Below are 23146 nucleotides of genomic sequence, written 5' to 3'. Positions count from 1 at the left end.
TATTACAAGAAGCCAGCAAAAGTGAGTGCATGTAAAATAGAATTCCAACATAAAAACTCCATCAGTTACAGCAACGCACTAGCATCCTGCAACATCTGGGACAAAGAGACTGGTTTTAACAGGGCACCGGAATGTCAACAATGCTGGCACCCACTGTATTTCCAGAGGCGAGTGCATTCCACTCTCAGGGTGCCATGAAGATGAAACCCACATCCTATGTCACCACCCCACATATATCCCCTAGTGATGGGGCAATGAGAAAGACCTCTTCTCCAGATCTAAGGACCTGGACAAGCTGATACACAACATAAAAGAGCCCTGTTGTATCAGACCAGAACCTCTTCTAGGCCAGAAGTTGACAACCAAATGCTTCTGGGAAACCAGAAAGCAGAACAGCACACGTATATATGCACAACCCTCAGAATCCAATATGTTTTGCACTGGGCGAGCAGCTGCCAGCCTCAACGCTTCCATCCATATAAAAGGGATAATCACAACCTGCATAGAAAGGCTAAAATGTATTATTACAACCTTTTACAAAGCTAGGCCCTTACAGCTCGTGTTAGGGGACAGATAACTGTTCATTCCCATTTTACAGGTTGGAGGACTGAGGTCTAGAGAGAGGGATTTGCCCAGGGCCCACACAATGGTGTCTGCAGCAGAGTGGGATTTGATTGACTTCCGCATGGCAGCATCTCCACTTTCCTTAGCCACACTGGACCAAATTGGGTAATGTGAAGATGAATATGCTATACAAAGGTTTGGGAATGATTTGCACATTTACAGAGTACTGTTAGAAAATAATTAATATAATATAGATATTTGGGCGCATTGAAATATGAGAAATGACTCACCGTATCAGACCAAAGGTCTGTCTGGTCCTGTATTCTACCCCAAATATGGCCATCCCTCCCTCAGCTGAAATTTAGAGGTATACTGCTTCCAGGGTTCAATTTAGATACCATAGCCTAATAGCTATAGATAGATCTCTCTGTGAAATGGCCTCACAACAGCAATTGTATACACATTCATCTGGGAGTAGGTCCCACTGAACTCCATGGGATTTATTTCTGCATAGGATGGCTCTGTAATCCTTATTATTCTATCTTTAAAAAGCCATTTGTGGCCTTCACAACATCATGTTGGTGGGTTCCATAATTAGGTGTTGGAAGAAACACAGAAAAAGACCAACTCTCTTCTGGTCCAAAACCCATCCATCACAATCACTCAACTGAGTGGGCAAACAAAACCACATAGAAAGCAAAACAAAAACAAAAAAAAACATTTTGAAGTGTCAGCAACCAAACAGCAAATGACCCTGAACTCAGTGAAGTAAGCACTGGATAGCCTGAATTAAATGCAATTATACTACAATCAGCCTGAGGGGGCTTAACTTCCTCAAGTTTAGAAGGCGAACCCCACATGCCAATTTCTAGCTGAAATTTTATTTGTATTCAGAAGGACACAGATTCTAGAAAGTTTGCAACCCAACAAAACAAAAAACCTAGTAAATTTTATAATTCACACACACACACACACACACACACACACACACACACACACACACAAAGGTACATGAGAAATGTCCTCATTGCGAGTCAGCACATTGGTCCATCTAGCTCAATACTGTTGACACCAACTGGCAGCAGCTCTCAAGGATTTCAGACAGGGAGTCTCTCTCTCTCCTTACCTGGATATGCTTGGGATTGAACCTAGGAGGTTCTGTGGTCTTTTGCCATACACCTGGGACTTGCAGCACCATCATATAATCTATATGCTATGGCATTGGAGGACTAGACTCCCTACAACAGCCATCCGGTTATTTGACAGACCAAATCCATCCAGCTCCTAAGAGGTCCTCAGTCAAGAGTGGATTTCCGCTACCTTGCTTAGGAAACTCCTAAGAGTAACAATCTTTAAAAATTATGGCCACTTATGTTAAGAGTCTAGGGACAGGGGGCTGTCTTCATCATCAACATCACTGATGGTGATTTTTAAAAGTTTTTGTTACGACCCCTCTTTCTTACCTGCACCAAATCCATTCTCACAAAACCCACCTTTTCTATGAACCCTTTGGCACAGCCTTCTAATCCCCAATGCCCTCCTGTAATGGTGCCTGTTACCAGAACTAAGTATGTGCAACTGAAATAAATCATATGGGGTTCCCCCTGTTTATGCCCCCCAAGTCTTTCTTCTGTGGACAAATTTTAGGTTGTAAGCTCTTTGGGGAAAGGGACCTTTTATGCTCCTGTATTCTGCAAAGATTTACACCCTTACAGTATAAGAATCAACAACAGCAGTACTAACAACTGTCTGACTACCCACCACTTCCTAACTCCTGCCTTGTATCCAGTACTGGTGATACTCACGAGTAGACCCGTCGAAAAGCAATGGATATGACAAACATAGGCTCATTCACTTCAATGAGTCTATTCCAAGTAGGTCTTGGCTATGACCCCCTGCCTTCCAAACCAAGATTGTGCTGCCTGGAGATTGAGAGCGCGCCCCCCCTCAAAAAAAAAAAAAAGCCTTTTGGCAGGGAGAAAGGTGTCCACATTTCCACCCCACCCCGTCGCGAAAATATCCAACAAACAATAGAATTCCTGAAGCAGAGCTCTGTGGGACTCAAAAAGCTTGCATCTCTCTAAGCGGACAGAAGTGGTTACAGACAGACAGACAGACAGACAGACAGACAGACAGACAGACAGACAGACAGACCATTTACCAGTTTTGCAGCTCGGAAAACAATATTCTGCAGCTATCCTCGCTTCAGAGCAGAGGGGAGAGGAGCTTCTACCAAGGCGTTTTCGGGCTGCAATCTAATCCACGCTTACCTGGGAGTAAGCCTCCCTAAACTCACTGGCGTTTATTTCCAAGTAGCCATGCATGGCACAGACCTGAGCTGTTAAAAACTCAAGTCCCAGACGAAGTTTCAGCGTGGCCCCTTCTGAGGCGAAGAGGAAGAAAGGAGAGGGGAAGCTTTTCGCTATTTTTTTCTGCCACCCCCCTTCCCGCTTTTTGGGGCAATCTCTACATCTATCTTTTAGGTGGAGTTCAAAGCGACAGAGCACTTAAAGAGTCAAAGTCTTATTCCCCTCCCGGCCAAGATACAGGGCGGGGGGGGGGGCGGGGGGGGAAGCACCTCATCTCACCTTCCTCAGAACTATATTTGGTATTTTAAAACACTTACCGGAGCGAGATTCATCTAGTTTCAAACTGATTTGATTAATTTGGGGAATCGATTAGGCTTGGGAGGAAGGAAAAAGGATATTCGGGGAACCAATTTAGCATTTGGAGAAGAGGGGGCATGAATAAGTCAAATATTATTGGGCCCAGACTGTTCAAGCAGCGAAACAAAACAGAAAGGGGACTTGAAGAAGAAAATCGAAGTCCCTGTGGCATTTAAGATGCCTCAAAAACACACAAGCAAACACCATTTCATTTTAAGACAAATCGAACTTACATTTGATGGCATTTTACATTCCTGGGGGAGGAGAATTTTGTGGCGTTAAAGGCTGAAATATTAAAGATACGCGGGCAAACATATCCATTTTATATATATATATATATATATATATATGCAGGTTTTGGTGTCCTCGGGTGTCTTCCCGTGTAAAAGTTGGGGTGTCTAGACACCCCAACTTTTACACGGGAAGACACCCGAGGACACCAAAACCTGCATTCCTGTACCCGTGAAAATCTACGAAAGCAAATATATATATATATATATATATATATATATATATATATATATATATATGTATAATGTATACATACACACACACCAGTCAGTCCGGTGGATTAAAAACAAATATACATCTATGCTATTAATATTCCCACCCTGTTCCAAAATAGCATGTTTACCTGGAAAATAAGCGCTACTTACTCATACGTGGGACTCACTTGGAAGTAAATAAGGGAGCCGGCTCGTTTTCTTAGCGCAAATGAAAACTGATCCATTAGCTGTTCTGAAAAATGTGCTATTTATGATATATATGGCGGCCAAAACTGTACAGTTACAAATATTATTGACTGGGCCTTTTGATTTGCTTCCTCCGAGGGAACTTGTAAATTCATTATTTTTTTTAGGTGGGGGAATCAGGGCCATCGTCACTCCCCCTGTCCATGAACCCTATAGCAATGTAGTTTGGGGGGGGTGTAGAAAATTGAAAGAGCCCCCCATTGATTGAATGAAGGAGGGGAGAAAAACACGTTTGCAAGAGAGGTTACGCCTCCCCCCCCCATAGCGAGTGATTGGGGTGGGTCGGTCAGGAACCGATTCATTTTGGGGTTTGGGAAGGGTGGGTTTGTAGGGTGCGGGGCGGGAATTGCAGCGGTCTGAAGAAATGGCGATGTGGAGATTTGATGGCTCCGAGGGCAAAACTTGCAAAAAGTTAATTATATATTTCCTGCACCAAAACAACAGTCTGGAGTTTGCTTCTCTCTCTCTCTTTTCTCCACTCCCCCGAAAAGAGGATGGTTATGATCCCACACCCACTAACTCCGCAGCGATTCCTTTTCTTTTGAATGGGGATTGACACCGGATTAAATAAGAGGAGTAAATATATCACACGCATATTGTACATACATGCTACCTCCCTACCTGCAAAAAGCAAATGTCTAGAGCAGTGTCAGTTTTAATGGGATGTGGAAGCGGAAGGTGGTGGAGGGGTCTTACTTTTGAGTAAAGAGGCCGAGCCTTAATAAACACCCCCCAAATTACTGCGGGAGAGAGAAGGCTGCTTCGCTCGTCTCCACAACCTCAGTTCTGATAGGATGAAAAGAGTCAAAGAAATTGACGCCCAAGGAAAGAATTTTTTTAACATATACTATACAGTACGCACACATACATAAATATGAGAGAACACAAAATTAAGAGGATCCAGAAGTACGAAAACACAGCTGAAGGTGAACAATTGGCGCGGCTTCCTCGGTGCCGATATCAGAACACAATGGAGAGTATTCAGTCGGTGCCAAATGGTGCGTTTCCTCCACCCCCCGCTCCGCTAAAAAATAAAGCCTCCAACATTTCAGCCTGTAATAAATAAACGATTTGGGAAAGCCTGCGAAATGTCACCAGGCGGTGGACCCTGCCAGCGCTTTGGACACAGGAGGCTGGAATCCTACCTACAACTTACCTGGGAGTAAGCCCCCGTTGAACACGGTGGGGCTTACTTCCAAGTAAACAGGGTTCACACGGCAGGGTTGTCGACCTTCTCTGGCCAAGCTTTGCTTCGAGTGAAACTGGCTCAGAGAATCGTGGGGTTACCTCGGGTTAGGGACAAATTCTTGTGTGAACTCCTTAACTCCTATATTCTTACAGAATCCGAGTTCTTTTTCAATGTGTCATTTAGTGCAAACCATAAGCGCGTTTATTCGGAAGTTAAAGATGCAGTCCTCGGTGTGCTTACTTTGGAGGCTGCTCCATTGAACACGGCGGCACAGGCTAGGGCTTTGAATGCCATTGGATTTAGCAGCTAAGTGTGCATAAGATTACACATTTACTCCACACACATGCATACACACGCACGCACACAGATCTAAATATGCTTAAATTTAAAAAAATGAAAAAATTAGCATTCTGCTCTCTAAAAAGGGTTTTCTACATTTAACATGGATATTTGTTCAAAATGTCCTGGTGCTAAAATATCCTATCCAGAGAAATAGACAAAAATCCACAATCTTGCAAATGTCCTTCTGAGAACCAACCATAATATCAGAAAAAATAACCAGCAAACTATTGGTTTTATTCAAAAATTAAGATCCTTCCTACGAAACTTTGTAGTAGTTTTCTACCTTCAACACCCTATTTTTAAAAACACATAATTAATTAAAATAGCAAAACGAGACGCATACAGATGCTCTCAAGCGACTTACTTTGGGGAACAAGTCACTTCGCTCTCCTAAAATGCGTACGTGGCATTAAACATGGAACCGGATTGACTCCGGAGTGAATTCAGCGGTTTCACGCACATTCAACCCGCTCCGAAGCATGTTTACTCAGAAGTAACCTCCACTGGTTTCAATGGGACTTCTTTCCCAGTAGAGAGAGATTAGAATCCCATCCTGATCCTTGGCATTTCTGGCCGACCTTAATGGCAGTTTTATATGCATACATATATACATATAAAAACAAGTCATGTTTTCCCCGAAGTAAACCCCTCAGAGTTCACTTTTATGGAAGTGTGAATAGAATGGTAGCCTGGAAATTATTTACTCGGAATAAAGCCCAACTCTGTTCTTGCACCTTAAATTCACGCGGACTGCAAGGCCAATGGGTCTTAGGTGTCAGCCCGCGGACACAAACGGATCTCGTGCGTAAAAGCGCCCCAAAAAGCGAGGTCGGCCGCCTGGAGGAATCAAGACCTTGTAGGCCCCAACTTTGTGATAGGGCCGGGGAATGTATCTAGTTTTACATATCCACGTTGAACGGTGAATTAAGTTCCCATGAGCTCCAATAGGGCGCCCTCCTTTGTGAATTATGGCCCGCTTCCACTGCAACCCTAACACCCATTCTTTTCTCAAACTGCGCCCATCGAGTTCAATGCACCAAGAAGGAGTGTTTTAAGGTTGCAACTTAAAAGTGACTCTCCGTGGATATGGATCTCTGGGAAGAAAACCTGCGGAGTTGCACCCAACGTTTCAGTCCTGCTCAAAGAAAGAACCATTGCCATTCATGGACATGACTAATTGATTTCAGTAGATGGTCTCGGAGTACAATCTAGTTGGATACAAACCATAGTTTTGATTATTATTATTATTATTAAAAAAACATGCTCGCACAGATTAGTCGTCATTAATTCGGATTTATGTATTTAATTTCAAAGCTTGCTTTAACTTAAAAAAAAAAACACCATTAATGTAGGGTGTTTTTTTTTCTTCCTTTCTAGGTCCTCTTTTCAGGCTTTCTTGCAGAAAATGGAGAGAAATTAGAAGGAGAGAGATGGCTGGGAATCAACGAGCCAATCGCTTCTACTGCCTGTTGCCTCCGCATCTAGAATGTAATATAGCCACAACTTCCGTTGGGATGGGTAGCGTTGGCTTCCGAAGGAGGCATTTAAGACTCTCTTGTCCTGCAATATCCCCGTCCATCCTATAATCTGCAGTCCGAGATTTTACTTGGAAGTAAACTCCTCCTAGCCAGTGAGCTTTTACTCTTCCAGACAAGCACCCATAGCTGGCAGCCTCGTGGTTGTAACCAGCTAAAATCTACGAGTAGATCCACTGAACTGGAAGATTAGACATGCCCATTCATTTCAAAGGATCTTCTCCGAGCACGACTGACGTTGGACAGAACTGCCGCCCCCCCCCCCAAAAAAAACACCGGTGTGAAGGCAGCTAAATCAGGAGAGATCTATTAATTTCCTTTCCCTCCCCTCTGAATATATCAATAATTTCGCGATTTTAGATTATTGACTAGGGTGAGAATTGGATTCTGGAAATTTACCATATTATAGAGCTCAATCAACCCTTTTAACTTTGCTCGATTAAGGGCACCGACATCCTTCCAAAATGAAAAGAGGATTTTTTTTTTTTTTTGTCAAGGCGCAATTCTGAGCGCCCTGGTTAGGGCAATGAATCCTATGGAGTCCATTGGTATTTTACTTCTGAGCAGAGATGTATAGGATCGCTCTGCGGGTATAAATGTCAAGGGCAAGGATTAGTAGTGAAATCCCATGCATGTTTACTCAGAAGTCCTATTTAATTCAATGGGACTAGGGAATGTGTTGATTTAGGAACTAAACCCCATCGAACGCAATCTGAGTTTACCTCTGAGTAGACATTACAGTATGTTAAGCAGGTGCTCAAATTGTCTGCCATCGGGACACCAAGAGCGCTTACCTTGCGATTGTTTAAATGCGGCGTTTGTTAAGGGATGGAGGTCCACAGCTAGTATTTATAAACCAATAGAAAAATGCATATATATAAAATGGAGGAAAGCAAACACGCAAATAAATGGGGAAAAGAGGATAGGGAAGTGAGGACAGAAAGAAAAATAGCAAAGAAAAACTCCACAAAATAGGGGAAAGGAGGGGGGGGGAGAGTGAAGAAAATCTGATAATAAAAAGTAGAGTTTAAAACTGTAACAGCACCTGAGAGTGAACTATTGAAAGATACTTTAAAAAACTCTCCTCTTCAACCACTTCAGAAGAATAAAAAAAATAATTCAAATGCAATGCATGGTCTCTGTAGCACAGAATATGGTTTTTTTTAGAAGCGGGTGCTTTTTTGGGGGGGGGTAGAATTACTGTCTGCGATTTTAAATGCCTGACCTCTTCAGCTAAATCCACAATGATTAGTTTTCAAAGCTTAACCTCCCCAACTTTGTATTGTATCCATATGGATAATGGGAACCCTCCAGAGAACATTTACACGCGTGCAAAGGCACGTGTGGATACTTGTCTAGTGAGGCGTGCAAAAGGAAGATGTCTGGATAAACGTCCGCAAGTACAATCCCACGCGCAAAACCTGAATTTTGCCACCGACGTTAATAGGTTGTTGTGTATTGCAGCCTATCCGTATGTACTAGTATACCAGTGAGACGTCATAGATATATAGATATATATAAAATATAACTGGATATATATAAAGAGTTGCCAAAACAAATATATTTCAGCGCGATCCTAACATTCTCGGGAAACCCCTGGGACTTAAAATGTGCATAGGATTGCAGCATTATCCAGCGCCCTCCAACAGGCTACATCTGGGCTATCCCATTTTAAATTCTTCATACACAGGTCTACTCATGCGCCGCTGAGTTAAATGGGATTTCCTCCAAGGTAAATTGCATAGATAGGATTGCAAGCTAGACGTGACATTAAAAAGGTTTGTGGTGCCCAGATCTTAGAACCAATTGTATTCCGATTGCAATTAAAAAACAAAACCATAATTAAACACGCATTTATCTGCAATCTTAGAGACACACCCGGGCAATTCAGCGGGGCTTGCTTTTGAGTAGACCTATACTGTATATAATGCACTGTTATTCACTTTTATTTGCAATATTATATATACACACACATTTACTGCATAACATAACAAGGGGAGATTTATCTTACCTCAGCTTGTTTTAACCCGACTCCAAAGATTGCCTTTCCTTCCCACCCCCCAAAAAATAAGTTTTGGGGGGGAATCTTTTTTACAAGGACTCTTGTTTTCCGTGGACCTTCCACGAAAGACAGTGGCATTTAGGAAACAAACAACGCAACACAACACCGGTTCTTTTTGGGACAAGATTATCTCCCTCCTTAAAAAAATTAAAGACTTCTGTCCCCCCTTTTTTTCTATCCTTGAAAGTGAATTTAAACCCCCTAAACTCACTCCCACCGTCACGTGGTGCTGAAATTGGGAACAGAAGCAGATTTGGAAGGCGGGGGAGGGGGGAAAAGTAAACTGGGGTCAGCCTTTTAATGAACCATTTTCCCCCAGACCTTAAATATATTTATGTATATAATCCGGGGCTGTCTAGAAGTTTGATACTGAAGGAGAAGGCGGGAGCAGGGAAGAGAAGGCTTTTGTGGCGGTGGTGAAAAAAAGCAACCCCAGAGCAAACCTCCTATTTTAAAAAGGTGGGTTGTTGTTACCTGTTGCTTATATCAGAGGAGCAGAAGGAAGACAAACAGGTGCTGCGTACGATTATTTGGCTCTGAAATATAACATTCTCTCCCCTTTCCTTCAACAGGGGCAACTTTTATCAAGAGGGAAAAGCCAAACGCGTGTTCTAAATGTAATAACCTTTTTGCTTGTGTTTTGTTTGTTTGTTTGTTTCTTTGTTTAGGGGCGACCTAAAGGGTGGAGAAGCTGCCCAAAGCCTGACTTAGGAGAAAGCTCTCCTTAACTCAGTGGGAGGCTTACTTCTGAGTAGACGTGCTTAGGATGGCGCAGTTACCCTGCCAACTTAAGCACTCACTGGGCACGCCGTGGGGCTTCTTCCTCTTGAGTAACTGGTCCCTGCATAGGGAGTGAATGGCTAGGCTGGATTTCTGGAGAGCTTGTGGCGACCTTCCACTTTTCTTTTTAAAGGAGTTTGGTCTCATGTCATCGAATGATGTCATTAAATATTTGGATGATCAGCCTGAAGTTTTCCAGGTTAGATTTTTAGATGCTTGTGTGTGGGGTTTTTGTTTTTTTTAAATTAACCCTCCCTCACTACATTTTAAAAACTGAAGCCATATAATTAATTATCCATTTCTTGAGAACACCGTGTTGAAGTCAAGACAGGATCTAGAGAGGTAAGGTTTCCCCCCCCCCCCGCAAAAAAATATCTCTGCCTGATTTTGTGAACGCAAAGATAACCCATTTCGTTTGTTTATTTGTCTGTTTGCTCCCCCCACTTTGTCCAAATCGACTTCCAATTTTGCCTTGCGCTTTCTCTCTCCCGCCCCCTCCACCTCTGGCAAATGTTGCCCCCCTCCCCCAATTTAAATGATCTGGTGTTTTTCAACACGATCTTTTACACACTTAAAAAAGAAAGAAAGAAAGAAATTCAGTTCAAATTCGAAAGATCATTGATTTATGTAGCACGACCAAAGCCCCGAGGCGCTTACAATGCAAACCATCGGGACGCATTAAACTGTAATACTGAGAGAGACTTGCGTGGGGGGGGGGGGCGGTGCTGTTTTTAAACAATCCTGGTGTTCCTTAGTGAGTCTTCTCTCAGCCGATTTGCGTTCAAGGAAGCGCTCGGGGAACGTTTATTATTAGACAGTCAAGCTATAAACACCATCCCAATTTTTAAAAAAATTGCTGCTAAAGGGTTTCTTGCTTCGTTTCAGCGTTCACTTTTTTTAGCATAACCTGAGAACGACAAGTGAATAAAAGGCGAACGATTGGCACAAAATAGCTAGTGGAGTTGTCAAAAGTGGCCGGAGTGAAGCCGAACAGCCATCACACCCTGGGGACTATTTCAGTCCCGGACGCGCGTGTGTCTCGTTGTGATTGGCCCGTGGCGACGCACAGATACTCTGCACACGCTCTAGGCACTCTTGTTATTGCCTGGCATATATGCCCCGCATCAAATTAAACTCTGGCAACTAGTCCACTTCACATACAACACCCCAACGAGCGGCGGCGGAACTAGGGAGGGGTCGCATATTTTTTTAAAAAATGCTTCCAACCCAGTAACCCCAAACCCAGTGACCTTCTCTTCGTACTTACTTCCAAGGAAGAGGTTCCGATCCTGCTGCTGGAATGTTGCATGTTGTTGTTTTTAACTGCCTAAATCCATGCCTACTTACAAAGCAATACAATGCATGCTCTGAGTAATCTTATGAGTGGACTCCATCATTCAGGAGTAGCATTTACTTCCATGCGAAGTAACCTGGGGGCAAGTCCCATGGCACGTACTTCTGTGTAGACATGCACAGCTTTGCTCACTTGTCCCATGGACTCTTGAGAGAGTCCTGCTGAAGAGTGAGTGAGTAAAATAGGGATAGAATTCTTGGAAAGAGCATGAAATACACTCACTGCAGAAAGCTGGTTGTGAGGCTAAAAAAAATGGGAGGTGACCTATGCAGAATAAGAGGCCCATATTACACAATTACACTGGAGGAAGGCCCCACTGGGGCCCTACTGGTCTTGCTCCCAGTAAGCAGAGTTAAAAGTGCACAGGTTTGCTTCAATTAAACCCACTGCAAATTTCATTTTAATTTAAAGTCAGTCTGTCTAAGGCTACTTCAAGCTGCAATGGGGGAAAAAACTGTGCTTATAAAGGGAAATATAGCCAGTTTCCTAGAGGCACAGAATTCTTCTTCAAAATATGACCTTTTTAAAAAACCATATTCTCCTTCCATAAATGGTCAAAATTTAGGAAATATGTACTTAGTCTACACATCCCTGAAGATCTGGAAATGCCCTCCTTGTCCTCTTCTCCCCCCCCCCAAAGATTCCCCAAAGGTACCCTACACACTCTTTTTGAGGTGTGTGGATGTGTGTAACTTTTCCAGATCTCACACCTTTAGGAGCCAAGGAAACCAGCTTTTTCCTGCAGACCCAAAATCTTAGTAATGGGAGCAGTCCAGTCCGGAAACAAGGAATGACCGGACAAAGTTAAGGTGAAACAATTAATTAAATTTCTAGTGATTTATTTCCACAAACATCTGAAAAGGATTTATCACTATTATTTGTTTTGAGTGGCCAACAGGAGAGAAAGAGGAGCTTTCAGCTAAGAGCTGGGTAGCTGTTTCCCAAAATGGTGGGGGGGGGGGAGTGTTTTAAGAGAGAAATAGCAAGCAACCAAAATGAGTCCTCCCCTCTCTTCCTTCTGTCTTGGACAGAATAGGGGAACAAAACTGTTTATGGGAAGTGGGGGACACCAATGTAAAAATGTCTGTTCTTGCCTTTCCCATTCATAAGTTGCAAAACTTTGCCATCCATATAAATGGCCTTTTCAAACATTCCTTTTTGGGATGGGGATTTGCATTAACTAGTCAAAGTACATTTAAATCTCAGAAATTTCCCATTGAAATGCAACATTAAAATGTGGCCGGGTTTGGTTGAGTTGCACACTTAAACATTCTACCCCACTCTCACTTTTCTCCCTCAATAGCTGAACAGTTTGTATTTCTAGGGAGAGGTATCATTCATTAGGTCATTATTTTCTTTTGCCATTTCTTTAAATGGAAATTTTTACTGGGCAAACATCTTACAGAGGCCAAGGAATGGGAGACCATTTTGATGCAATCCAAAAAGACTGTTCTTGCCAGTAATCTCTGCGTGTTTAGTCAAAAGCAAGCCCTACTAAGTTTAATGAAGCTTTGTAAAGTGTGTGTAAGATTGCAATCCAATCCAATGCATATTTGATGGGGAGTAAACCCTTGCTTTGCTCAGTGGAACTTATGGCCAAGTAACTTACAGGCTGACCCTATGTTTACTCAGAAGTAAATTTTAGCAGATTCAATATTGATTTACTATCAAGTAAGTTTGCATAGACAGGACTGTAGATATGCAATCTGATCTTCCTGGATGTTTACTCTGAATTAAGCCGCACTGTATTCAGTAGGGCTTACTTCCAAGTAAATGTGCAGCCTTACAGCAAGATCCTAATCTTTACTCAGAAGCACCATTGGCTTGTATCTGGCTAAATTCTACTCAGAGTAGACCCACTGAAAGTAATGAACTCAAGTCAGTCACTCCTACTCACTTCTGTGGGTTTGCTCAGAACAGAGCTAACATTGGATACAACCCACTCTCTCCCCCTCCCTAATAATTGTGTTTAGAATTGCTGTCTCAGACATCCCACTCCTTTACTTTTTTGTAAACTTAATCAAAACTTAACTCCTGAAACATAACATTCAATATACAAAATGAAGCATCCAGCCATGTTCATCTGCTCAGACAAGACCTTCAAACCTGGAACTCTACTAATAAAGTTTAATAATTTTAGTGTTGAATTAATAGCTTGGCTTAGATTTCTTTAAGCCAAATATAGGAAGGATAGGGTTTTTCCATCCATCTTGGGGTTTGTTTGTTTGTTTGTTTAGCACAAAGCTAAACAATAAGGAATCCATTTTGTCATTATTTAAAAGATCAAATTAAGGCGTTTCAAAAAACAAACAAAACAGTTTTTAAAATTCTGAATCTCCCCATCCCCCTTGCCATTGACAATCACAAAAGATATACAATCATATTGGAGCAATTAACATCGCTTAGCCTTCAGAGAGCATTACCAGTCCTTTGAGCGTGGCCTGCTGTACACCGGTTTTTGTAAGGTATACATTTGAGCTTTATATAATAAATCTCCAAGAGGGGGGCTGGCATGCATGTGCATTTCCTCCTCGAAAGAGGAACTGGCTCAGTTCCCCACACTTCCAGCCACCGACTACGAATTCAGGTGTACTTATTCAATCAAAGTGCCCTGCAACACTTTCTGACTGCGTTTTAAGACCCAGCTTTTGTGAGAGTTCAGTAAAACAGAAGAAGAGTAATGGGAGCAACGTTTTTATATTGGATTTCGAGCAGAGGTAAACAACCTGTAGCCCTTCCAGATGTTGCCAGACTACATCTCCCATCATCCATGGCCATTGGCCACAGGAGCTGGGGCTGATGGGAGCTGGAGTCTAATAACAACAGGAGGGCCACAGGTTTCCCTAGCCAGGCTGCCCGACCAGAGACCATGCACAGGACTCAAGATTTGCATGATTCACAGTGCCATCGCCAGAAGAAAATTATTATTCATTGGACAGGCAGCAAAACATCTTTACCGTAAAGTAAAACCGACTTCGTTCAATAGGCTTTTCTCAAGTAAGAGTTCAGAGGATTGGAGCCTTAAATGCTTAGCTTGGGGTTTGGATTCTGCCCTTAACCTTTTGTAACAACACAATAAGGGGCTTGAAGGATCAGACCAAAGGTCAGCTAGAGAAGCTGACAAGAAAGGCATCTAGGCTCTCTCTCATTTGTCCTCTGTGTCTATTCCTCAGGGGTGTACTGGCTTGGACTATGCAGGTTCCCTTAAGCTACTAGTAGACCCCTGTTTTCCTCCATTAAATTTGTTCAATCCATTTATCCAAGACAGTGGCCACAGCCATGTCTTGTGGCTATGAGTTCCACAAAACTGAACGAAGCACTTCTCTTTGTCACTCCAAAGGACATCAAAAGAGCCCTGCTGGATCAATCAAAGGCCCATCTGGTCTGCTTAATTGGATGTCCCTGAGTTCTAGTATCATGAGAGAGGAAGACAAAAATTATCTCTACTGTATCCACTTTCTCTACACCATGGAGACTCTTCAAGCTATGGCCAATCAGCCTGGGTGACTCACTAGTTCAGGCATAGGCAAACTTGGCCCTCCAGATGTTTTGGGACTACAATTCCCATCATCCCTAACCACTGGTCCTGTTAGCTAGGGATGATGGGAGTTGTAGTCCCAAAACATCTGGAGGGCCAAGTTTGCCTATGTTTGCACTAGTTCTTCTTAGACTCCCCCCAAATTGATATATCTTCCCCTCTCTCCATCCCAGCTATATACTTTTATAAACAATTATCTTAGTTGTATTCAAGCCCCCCAAAACCTCAGCTATGATTTTTGTACAGTCAACTTTCCCCTGTTTGAGCAGGAGCACTTTTAGTATTTTACTTGAAAATAAAATAAAGCAGTCTTAAAAGGTTTTCTCTGCCTTAATGTATTTTTTTTTAAAGAAACAATGTCTATAATGTAAACAGAGAAAGTGAGTGTTTGTACCAAAAACTGTCAGAACACACTGCTTTGAACTTCTCTTCAGATTCCTTGGGAAGGATGGAAGAGCCAGTGGGAAAATTAAATAATGAATTACACATACTAGGCTCTAATGACACATTTTTTAAAAAGCCAACAATGGTCAGCATGGGAAACTTGGACGAAGTTGAAGTTCTTATCTCCTATCCTCTTTTCCTTTAATATCCAGAGTTGCAGGAAGCGAGCATCAAAGCTGCTTCAAATTACGAAGAATTGGTACACAAGAACACAGGAAACTGCCTGGTACTGAGTCAATACCATTGGTCCATTTAGCTCAGTAATTAAGGATGGGGGAGAAATTCAATTTGGTTCTAATTTAAAAGCAAATTTAACTAGTTCATACGTTTCCAGAACAATATATGAACCGAAACACAGCCATCCATGAACATTTGCAGTTCTCCAAATTTTGCAATGCAATCCTCCGGCCAACTAATGCATACCCCCCCCCCCAAATGCATATATTGAGGTGCCTTGAAATGCATAGATTCGTGAAAATAGCATTTAAAAATGCATTACATTAGGGGAAAGAGCATTGCAAAAAATTGTCTATGCAAAGGAAAATGCTGGTGAATTTTCATACATGCTTTTATGTTTTTTAAAAATGCAAACTGGTATGGAAATGCAGAGAACTAAATTTAAGATTGGCAAAACAAAACACCAAAATTGACAGATTCATCCTTCCCTACTACTTAGTATTGTCTATGCTGACCAGCAAGTATTGACCCTGGGATCTTCTGCATGCAAAACAGCTGCACCATCACTGATAAGAAATCAGAAAGCTGCACTTCTCCTTGGTATGAAATGCGACCAAAGATGAAAAAGCAGAAAACTGAGATTAGCAAATCATGCCTCATTCCTGATCAGGATCCTACTGGCAATCTGATCTGTATTTCCTTCAGAATCAAATACTGTAAATTAAAACATTTCTCCTAAAAGCCTCTACCACTGTTTCCCCACCCTGCCAGGACCCTCAAAAATTGCCTCTGCATCTAATTTAGGTGGAATTTCATCATAGCTCAATGGTTCTAATTAGGTGGAATTTCATTATAGTTCAATGGGAAAGGAAGGAGTCACCAAGTGGAATCACCAATAGCCTAACCATCCTTATTTTATTTTATTAGACCAATACAGTATTTATTGACTTGCCCCCTCTGAGCTGGACAGATTTGGTAAGAGATGGGTTTCCCCTATCTACCACAGAACAATCAGGTTGTCGTACACACTGGACTAAACATGGGGGGGGGGGGAGAGGAGAGCACATGACAGGCAGCACACCTGGCTCCTTCACATTGCAAAGAGAATGCGGAATGCCACCATCAAGCAGAACAGCTCCATGGCCTCAGAGAGTGCAAAACCCACGATGGCATAGGAGAAGAGCTGATGCTTCAGGGAAGGGTTTCTGGCATAGCCAATGAGAAGACTGCCAAATATGATCCCGATGCCAGCACCAGAGCCAGCCACACCTACGGTGGCAGCGCCAGCACCAATAAATTTGGCGGCAGTATCAATGTCCCTGGAAACTGTGCTGGTTTGGAACTCCCGGCGCAACACTGGCAAGAGCTCATTGTGAGCACCTGAGAGACAAGGCTCCTTCATCCTGACCTCAGGCCTGTTCAGCACAGAGGCAGAGATGGGCCTACAGAGTAGGTGGGAACTGTTCTTTATAAGGGCGGGAGCAGAGACGAACTTTGCACAGGTATACATATTCAGGGACGTTGGGGTGGCCACACTCAACAGCTGCTGCTCAGGGGAAGACCGCGAGAGAAGGGCCTAGCCTAACCATCTTGTGTTCTAGTATATGTTTTATCAAATGGATACCTGCCAGTGTAAAAAGTTTGTACAAGCTTTGGAGTTATACAGTGTTCCTCCACCAGGCAAAAAGAGAAGCTAGACAGAGCACTTTGGTTATGTGAGCGACTAACAACCACCTGGAATTTCAGACAGTGGCTTATTCAGAAAGCATCCATTTAGCATTCAAACAGAAAACATATTCATCTGCAGGTCTGCTCTAAAAAAATTTTAAAAAGCATTGGAAACAGTGTTGCTTTGCTGGGGCAGGGGTGGGGAAGTCAAAATCTGCAACTAGGAAATACTTTTTATTAAGGTCAAGCAAAATGTTGCAAAGTCACGCGTGACCTTTAGAGTTCTCCAAAACTCACCAATCCAGACTACACGTTAAGAAAATCCCAAGGTGAGAGGAGAGAAAAAGTTGCCATGATTGGATCCACAAAGCCTGCATAGTCACAGTCTTAGGAAGGGAGTAGGAGAGGAGAGTGCCAACTCGCAGAGTGCTCCTGCTCCAAAAGTAAGTCTCACTGAGTTCAGTGAGACATTCTGCCAGCCACTAGAGGCTGCCAGCTGTTAGGGCAAATGGGGCACTGCCACACCAACCTCACACTGCTCTCAGACATCCCCCACCTACTTGCCTTCTTCCTTACAATGATATGATACGATAATCTTTATTCTCATTGTTCCATACAGAACAACGAAATTGAAAAAATCTACAGCAGACATTCAAAAACCAACAAGCGTGCTATCCCAGCTATCCCAGCCTGGTTAGCCCCCTAAAAACTCTCATACCCCATAATTAAATACAATATACTCCCATAGAGACTACCTTACACTGCGTTTAAAACCAAACTCACACTTGGATAGAAACTGTTTCTCAGGCGGCTAGTCCTAGTCTTTATAACCCTGTACCTTCTTCCAGAAGGCAGAAGCTGAAAGAGATCATTTCCGGGGTGCGCACTATCCTGCGCTATCTCTGCAGTTTTCTTATGGCACCTGGAAGCATAGATTTGATCCAAGGTGGGAAGAGTGCACCCAATTATTCTCTCTGCAGTCTTTACAACCCTGGACAGCATTGTTTTTCCCCTGACCGTACAGCTCCCAAACCACACACACAGACCATACTCACTATCTCATCCTCCCTAGTCTCGGTGTTGCCCTGATAGTGCTCAGCAGAGAGGAGGATGGGGACAAAACTAGTTTAGCTGGCTCTGCCTTTCATTGGTTCTGGTTCCACCTACTGTTGGTCTCCCTGCCTTCCATCAATGAACACCAACCACCACTACTGCCTGGTGTGTAGGATCACAGCCTCAATTGGGATGCAAGTCAACTTCAGGGATGGGGAACCTGTGGCCCTTCAGATGTTCTTAGACTCCCAGTGACAAGGCATGGTGGGAGCTGGAGTGCAACAACACTTGGTGAGCCACAAGTTCCCTACCGCTGCACTACTAGATAGTATGAAGGGCTCAGGCTGCAGTGCTGGAACAAACAAGTTAAAAAATGGCAGGATTCACTAGCTTTGAAATGATACAATCCAGCAGTTACTTGGATCCATCTCTAGTCGTGAGAGGTGCATGTTCTTTATCAGACAGAGAATAGGAAGGTAGAGGAACACAGTAGTTTTTAAGTGAGCAAAGCTGGAGCAAAGCTTAGGTGGCACACTAGAAAAAAATCAATAGGAGCCAATTTGGATAGCATTAGCTGGGTTGGGGACCCTGTGCTCCTCTTGGTGTTACTGAACTGCAACTCCTGTCATTCCTGACCACTAGCCATCCTGGTTGGGCTAATGGGCATTGGAATCTAATAATATCTTCATGGTCACAGGTTCTCCACCCTTGACCTTGTTGCTGAAAAACACTTCTTTCCACCCAAAACATACAAAATCCCATCTTCAGGTAATAGTAAGTTATCTTCCTCCAGTTCTAGGATTCAGTCGCCTGCGGCAACTCAGAATTTAATTCAGGGCAATCTGCTTTCTGTGTGGGTTGGAGAATGGGGCTTCTTTCCTTTCTGGCTCTCGATGCATCCTCAATGACACCAGGATATCTAAGCAGATAATGGCTTACAAAATGTTATGGAAGCGTAACAGCTGTGCTGCATTTCCACATCTGCCCTACAGAGGTAGCTGCTAAAGATACCTACTTAGTCAATTGCATCATTAAGTAAATCTGGGGATCTCTCTTTTCTGTAGATTCCAGTCTCAGTCCCTCCAGTAGGAGTATGGGAATAAGCAAACCTAGCCAGGAAACCCAGCCAGATGGGCAGGGTATCGGTATCAATATCAATATCAATATCATCATCATCATCATCATCATCATCATCATCATCCTACCTTACGGAGCTCTTGTAAGGACTGCTGAGAAACACAAATTGCTTTCAAGATTTGGATGCAAGAGTGGTATTACTGATTGAACACACTATCAACTCTCTCCCCTCTCCAGAAAAATGGATTGTGGCTGTTTTGTTTTGGACAAATATTAAAAACAAAAACTTGAATGCCCCAAGTGTCATTCCATAATACTCTGCTAAGTGGAAACACAGATTTTAGGTACATATTTAATAGCCAGAAACTCTACAAAAGGTATGATTCCAGTTGTCAAAATATTGCTTTGCCCAATAATGATTGTTCTGTATATGTATAATGTATGTATGTAATGATTTATATAAGTAATTTAATTTCTGGAATTTCACTGCCCTTGGAGGTGGAGAGATCAACTAGCTTAGATGGCCTTCTTTTCAAAACTTGTCACCTCTGCTTCTAATAACAAATTCAGATGTTGAGTGCCAGCAACTAGAGAGATATCAGCATACTCATGGAAATCCCATGATTTGCAGAAGTGCAAAATAAAATGAATGGGGTGGGAGACTGATCACACTCAATAACAACAGAATGTCGAGTGTCAGTTGGGGGAGGGGAGGGAAAGAGTGAAATGGAATGGAGTATCCTGGAGAAGGGTAATAATAGGATTACGATATAGTCACTTGTAAACTGCATTTTCTCATCCATCCATCATTATTCTTGTCTCTTTCTCTAAGGGGCCTCAAGCTGTCTTTCCCCCATCTTGAACTTTTAGGTTGTATGCTCACAAGCAGCACAGACCTCCTTCTTGTGTTACCCCATAAAACTATCCGAATAAAAGCAATATGAAAGTGATTTGTTATCTTCCAATTTGTATAGTTTGCTTTTAAATACCCAATTTGCACTTTCTGAAACAACACATGAACCAAAGCACAACAATCCTTCAAAACTCACACTTCTCTGAATTTCGCAATGCAGCTCTCCAACCGAGCAATGTGTACAAAAATGCATTTACTAGGATAAAGTGTGCATTAAAATGCATTAAATTAAGTAAAACAACATAGAAAAATGCATTCTATTACAGAAATTTTATTTAAAAATGTGTTTGTATCAGGCAAAACTACGTGCAAAAATGTGCACATTGATTATATTTTCATGAGGAATTTCTTCTTTTAAAAATTGCAAACTTTAGTTTACTCTTTGCAGAGCTATAATTCCTAGCACTCTTAAACTACAGTTCCTATGATTCTTTGGTTGTATGGAATGTGTTTTAAATGTATGGTGTGTGCACAGCCTTAGGTTTTTAGCCACTCTGCTGCACAAGCCTTCTTGTTGCTGAGCAGGGGCTGACATAACAACCTGCCTTCTAATATTGAGCCTAATCAAGAGCATTTCATTTGGGCGTTGCAGAGTTCCCAGTTGGATCTGCAAGCACTAGCAAAAAGACACCTGCTACTATGATAGGTGGTAACACTATAACTGGAAGACTTGTGCATTGCCAGGACTGTTTTGTATATGTGTTGTGTGCATATATTTTTATTTTAAAAAATCATAAATTCAAAAATTCATAAAAAGAGAGTGATTTACAACAATTACACATATAACCATACAATAAAAATCACATTAAAATGTTTAAATCAGAATTTAGCTAGCTATCATGGAAAGATGTATTCTTAACTGGCTGCATAAGCCTGAAAGACTAAAAAAAGTTTTCTGTGGGCATGTAAAAGTTGAAATAGAAGGCACCTGCTGAATCTCTATTGGCAGAGTATTCCATATTACTCAGCTCATGACACTATAAAAGTTCAGTTTATTTTTGTTGTCAGATGAGCCCCACCAATGTGGGGAATGACTAAGGATGCTGCTGTAGATTATCTCAGTAATTCATCTGGATATAAGAGTTCAGGTGGCCCCTGACGTACCCTGGACACAAGTTGTTCAGGGCTTTGTAATGCAGCTTCTGATTGGGATGTGTGCATCAGGTCAACCTGTCTCAACCTTGGGTCCCCAGAAATCATTGGACTACAACTCCCATCACCCCTAGCTAGCAGGACCAGTAGTCGAGGATCCCAATCAGGTGGGAGTGGGACTTGTACTGCAGGGGGAGAATGGGTATTCGTTCATTTTAAAGAGGAGGGGAAATAGAAGGGGCACACCCTTAGAGCCCAAAACTGTTTCCTGTGCTCTCTACTGGGGACATCAAGCATGATGAAGAAGTTGAGGCTAATCCTATTTGCATAGCCCCACCCCTTCACCCCGAGTTCCGCTTGCTCACACCAGCCTGTGACTGAATGTTCATCAACTAGCTCTTGACATCGTCAGTGTAAGCCAACCTCTGCTTTGGTATGTTTGTGCGCTGTTACTAACAGGAGTTTCAAACTGTGATTTTAATCTGCCTGCTCTCCAGAGAACTTTGATTATTAGGCAACTGAGAAACTGAGCAAATAAATAAAGTTGTCAGCGTGTAAAGGCACTTTACAGCAAGGGTAGGCAGGCTTCAAGCTTGCCTGATCTTTCGCTAGAAGCCCGAACCACACTCAGATACAAAAGGCACAAGCCCTGCTTAGCCAGAATCCTGTTCCCATAGTGGCCAAGCAGATGACTTGCGACTCCCAGCAAGTGGTATTCAGAGGCACACTGCCTCCAAAATTTGCAGCAGAGCACAGCTATCATGGCTACTGGCCATCTCTAGCCTTCGTGGCCATCTCCTGGCCCCACCATTTCTCCAAGCTGTTGTGTATATCCTCCCAGTTCTATTTAAATCCCCACCCACCCATTCCTTCTTTAAAAAGGATGGAAAGAAGAGGGACTTAAAAACAGCCTCCTGGTCAACCTAGAATCCTGCCCACCTTTGAAGTCTAAGTAGAGCCCAGTGTATGTTTTTAGAAGTCTCCAACCATTTAGTCAGAGGTTCAGAGACACCCTTGATGTCATTACTTGTTAAATAAACTGTGAGGTAAGTCAAGTTAGTGGTGAAGAGATGTTGCAAGGATTCCTCAGTCACCAAGGAGCGAAGGAGGGGAGAGAGAGGCACTGTAAGGAGGAGTGAAGTTACCCTGACAGGAGCAGCACATCAAAAGCACTCATCGCTGTCATGAAATCTGTCTCGGCTGCCAAACACGGATGATTAATCAGAAAGAAAGAAAGAAAGAAAGAAAGAAAGAAAGAAAGAAAGAAAGAAAGAAAGAAAGCAATAGCTACATTTGCAGCTTAATTTCGGGGACAATATTAGCGGGAAGAGAAAAATAAATAGAAACGGTCTGTAATGTTTAATGTTTTTCAAGATAGGATCATTTAGATACACACTCTCTCAACATCACAGGTCTGCCATGGAGACATGGAGTGTTCTGAAAGTTCTATTTGCTTCCACGTTTGACTACTGAAGAACTGCCAGGAGTAGTCTTGCCTATTTGCTGCCTGAAATGGGAAGACAACACCCCTCGCTGACGCCCTCCCCCTGCTGCAGCCTTCCTAACTTCAGTTGCGTAGTGGCAGTGGCAGCTTCCCAGAAAGAAATCAGTGCATGACCCCAGCAGCAGTGGCATGGGTGGGCAGGGTGCCCATAGGAGTGCTGTGCCACAGGATTCTGCCGCCCAATATGTCTGCTTCAGCCTGCTTCATGGGCGAGAAGGCCCCAATAACTTTTATTAATGTTATTTCCTAGATTATGAAGCTATGTGTATCAAAGAGGAAGCAAACAATTACTGCTTTAAAGGGTGGGTGGGGAAACTCAGACCTGAGGACCAAGTGTGGCCCTCCAGACCTCTCAGTTTGGCCCCCGGACTCTCCTCAGACAAAAAGAAAGTACTTCTTCATGCAGTGCATAGCTAAACTATTGGATTCTGCTCCC

General features: G+C 42.7%; 1 protein-coding gene across 3 annotated transcripts in view; it reads right to left on the bottom strand.

The window, feature by feature from the left end:
• TBX4 (T-box transcription factor 4) overlaps positions 1–23146 on the bottom strand; it is a 103829-nt gene that overhangs the window by 69071 nt on the left and 11612 nt on the right. Inside the window, exon 1 of one of the 3 annotated variants that reach the window (XM_083715148.1) lies at positions 9060–9277. The exons of the other annotated variants lie outside the window; for them this stretch is intronic. Within the exon in view, the coding sequence (XP_083571274.1) occupies positions 9060–9188 (129 nt within the window). The 5' untranslated portion in view covers positions 9189–9277. Of the gene's footprint in view, positions 1–9059; positions 9278–23146 lie in introns of those variants that run through there. 3 annotated transcript variants of the gene reach the window in all.

The sequence above is a fragment of the Podarcis gaigeae genome (genome assembly GCF_964106915.1).
Source record: "Podarcis gaigeae genome assembly, chromosome: 15".
Classification (NCBI taxonomy): domain Eukaryota; kingdom Metazoa; phylum Chordata; class Lepidosauria; order Squamata; family Lacertidae; genus Podarcis; species Podarcis gaigeae.
This window is presented reverse-complemented; position numbering and strand designations above follow the sequence as displayed.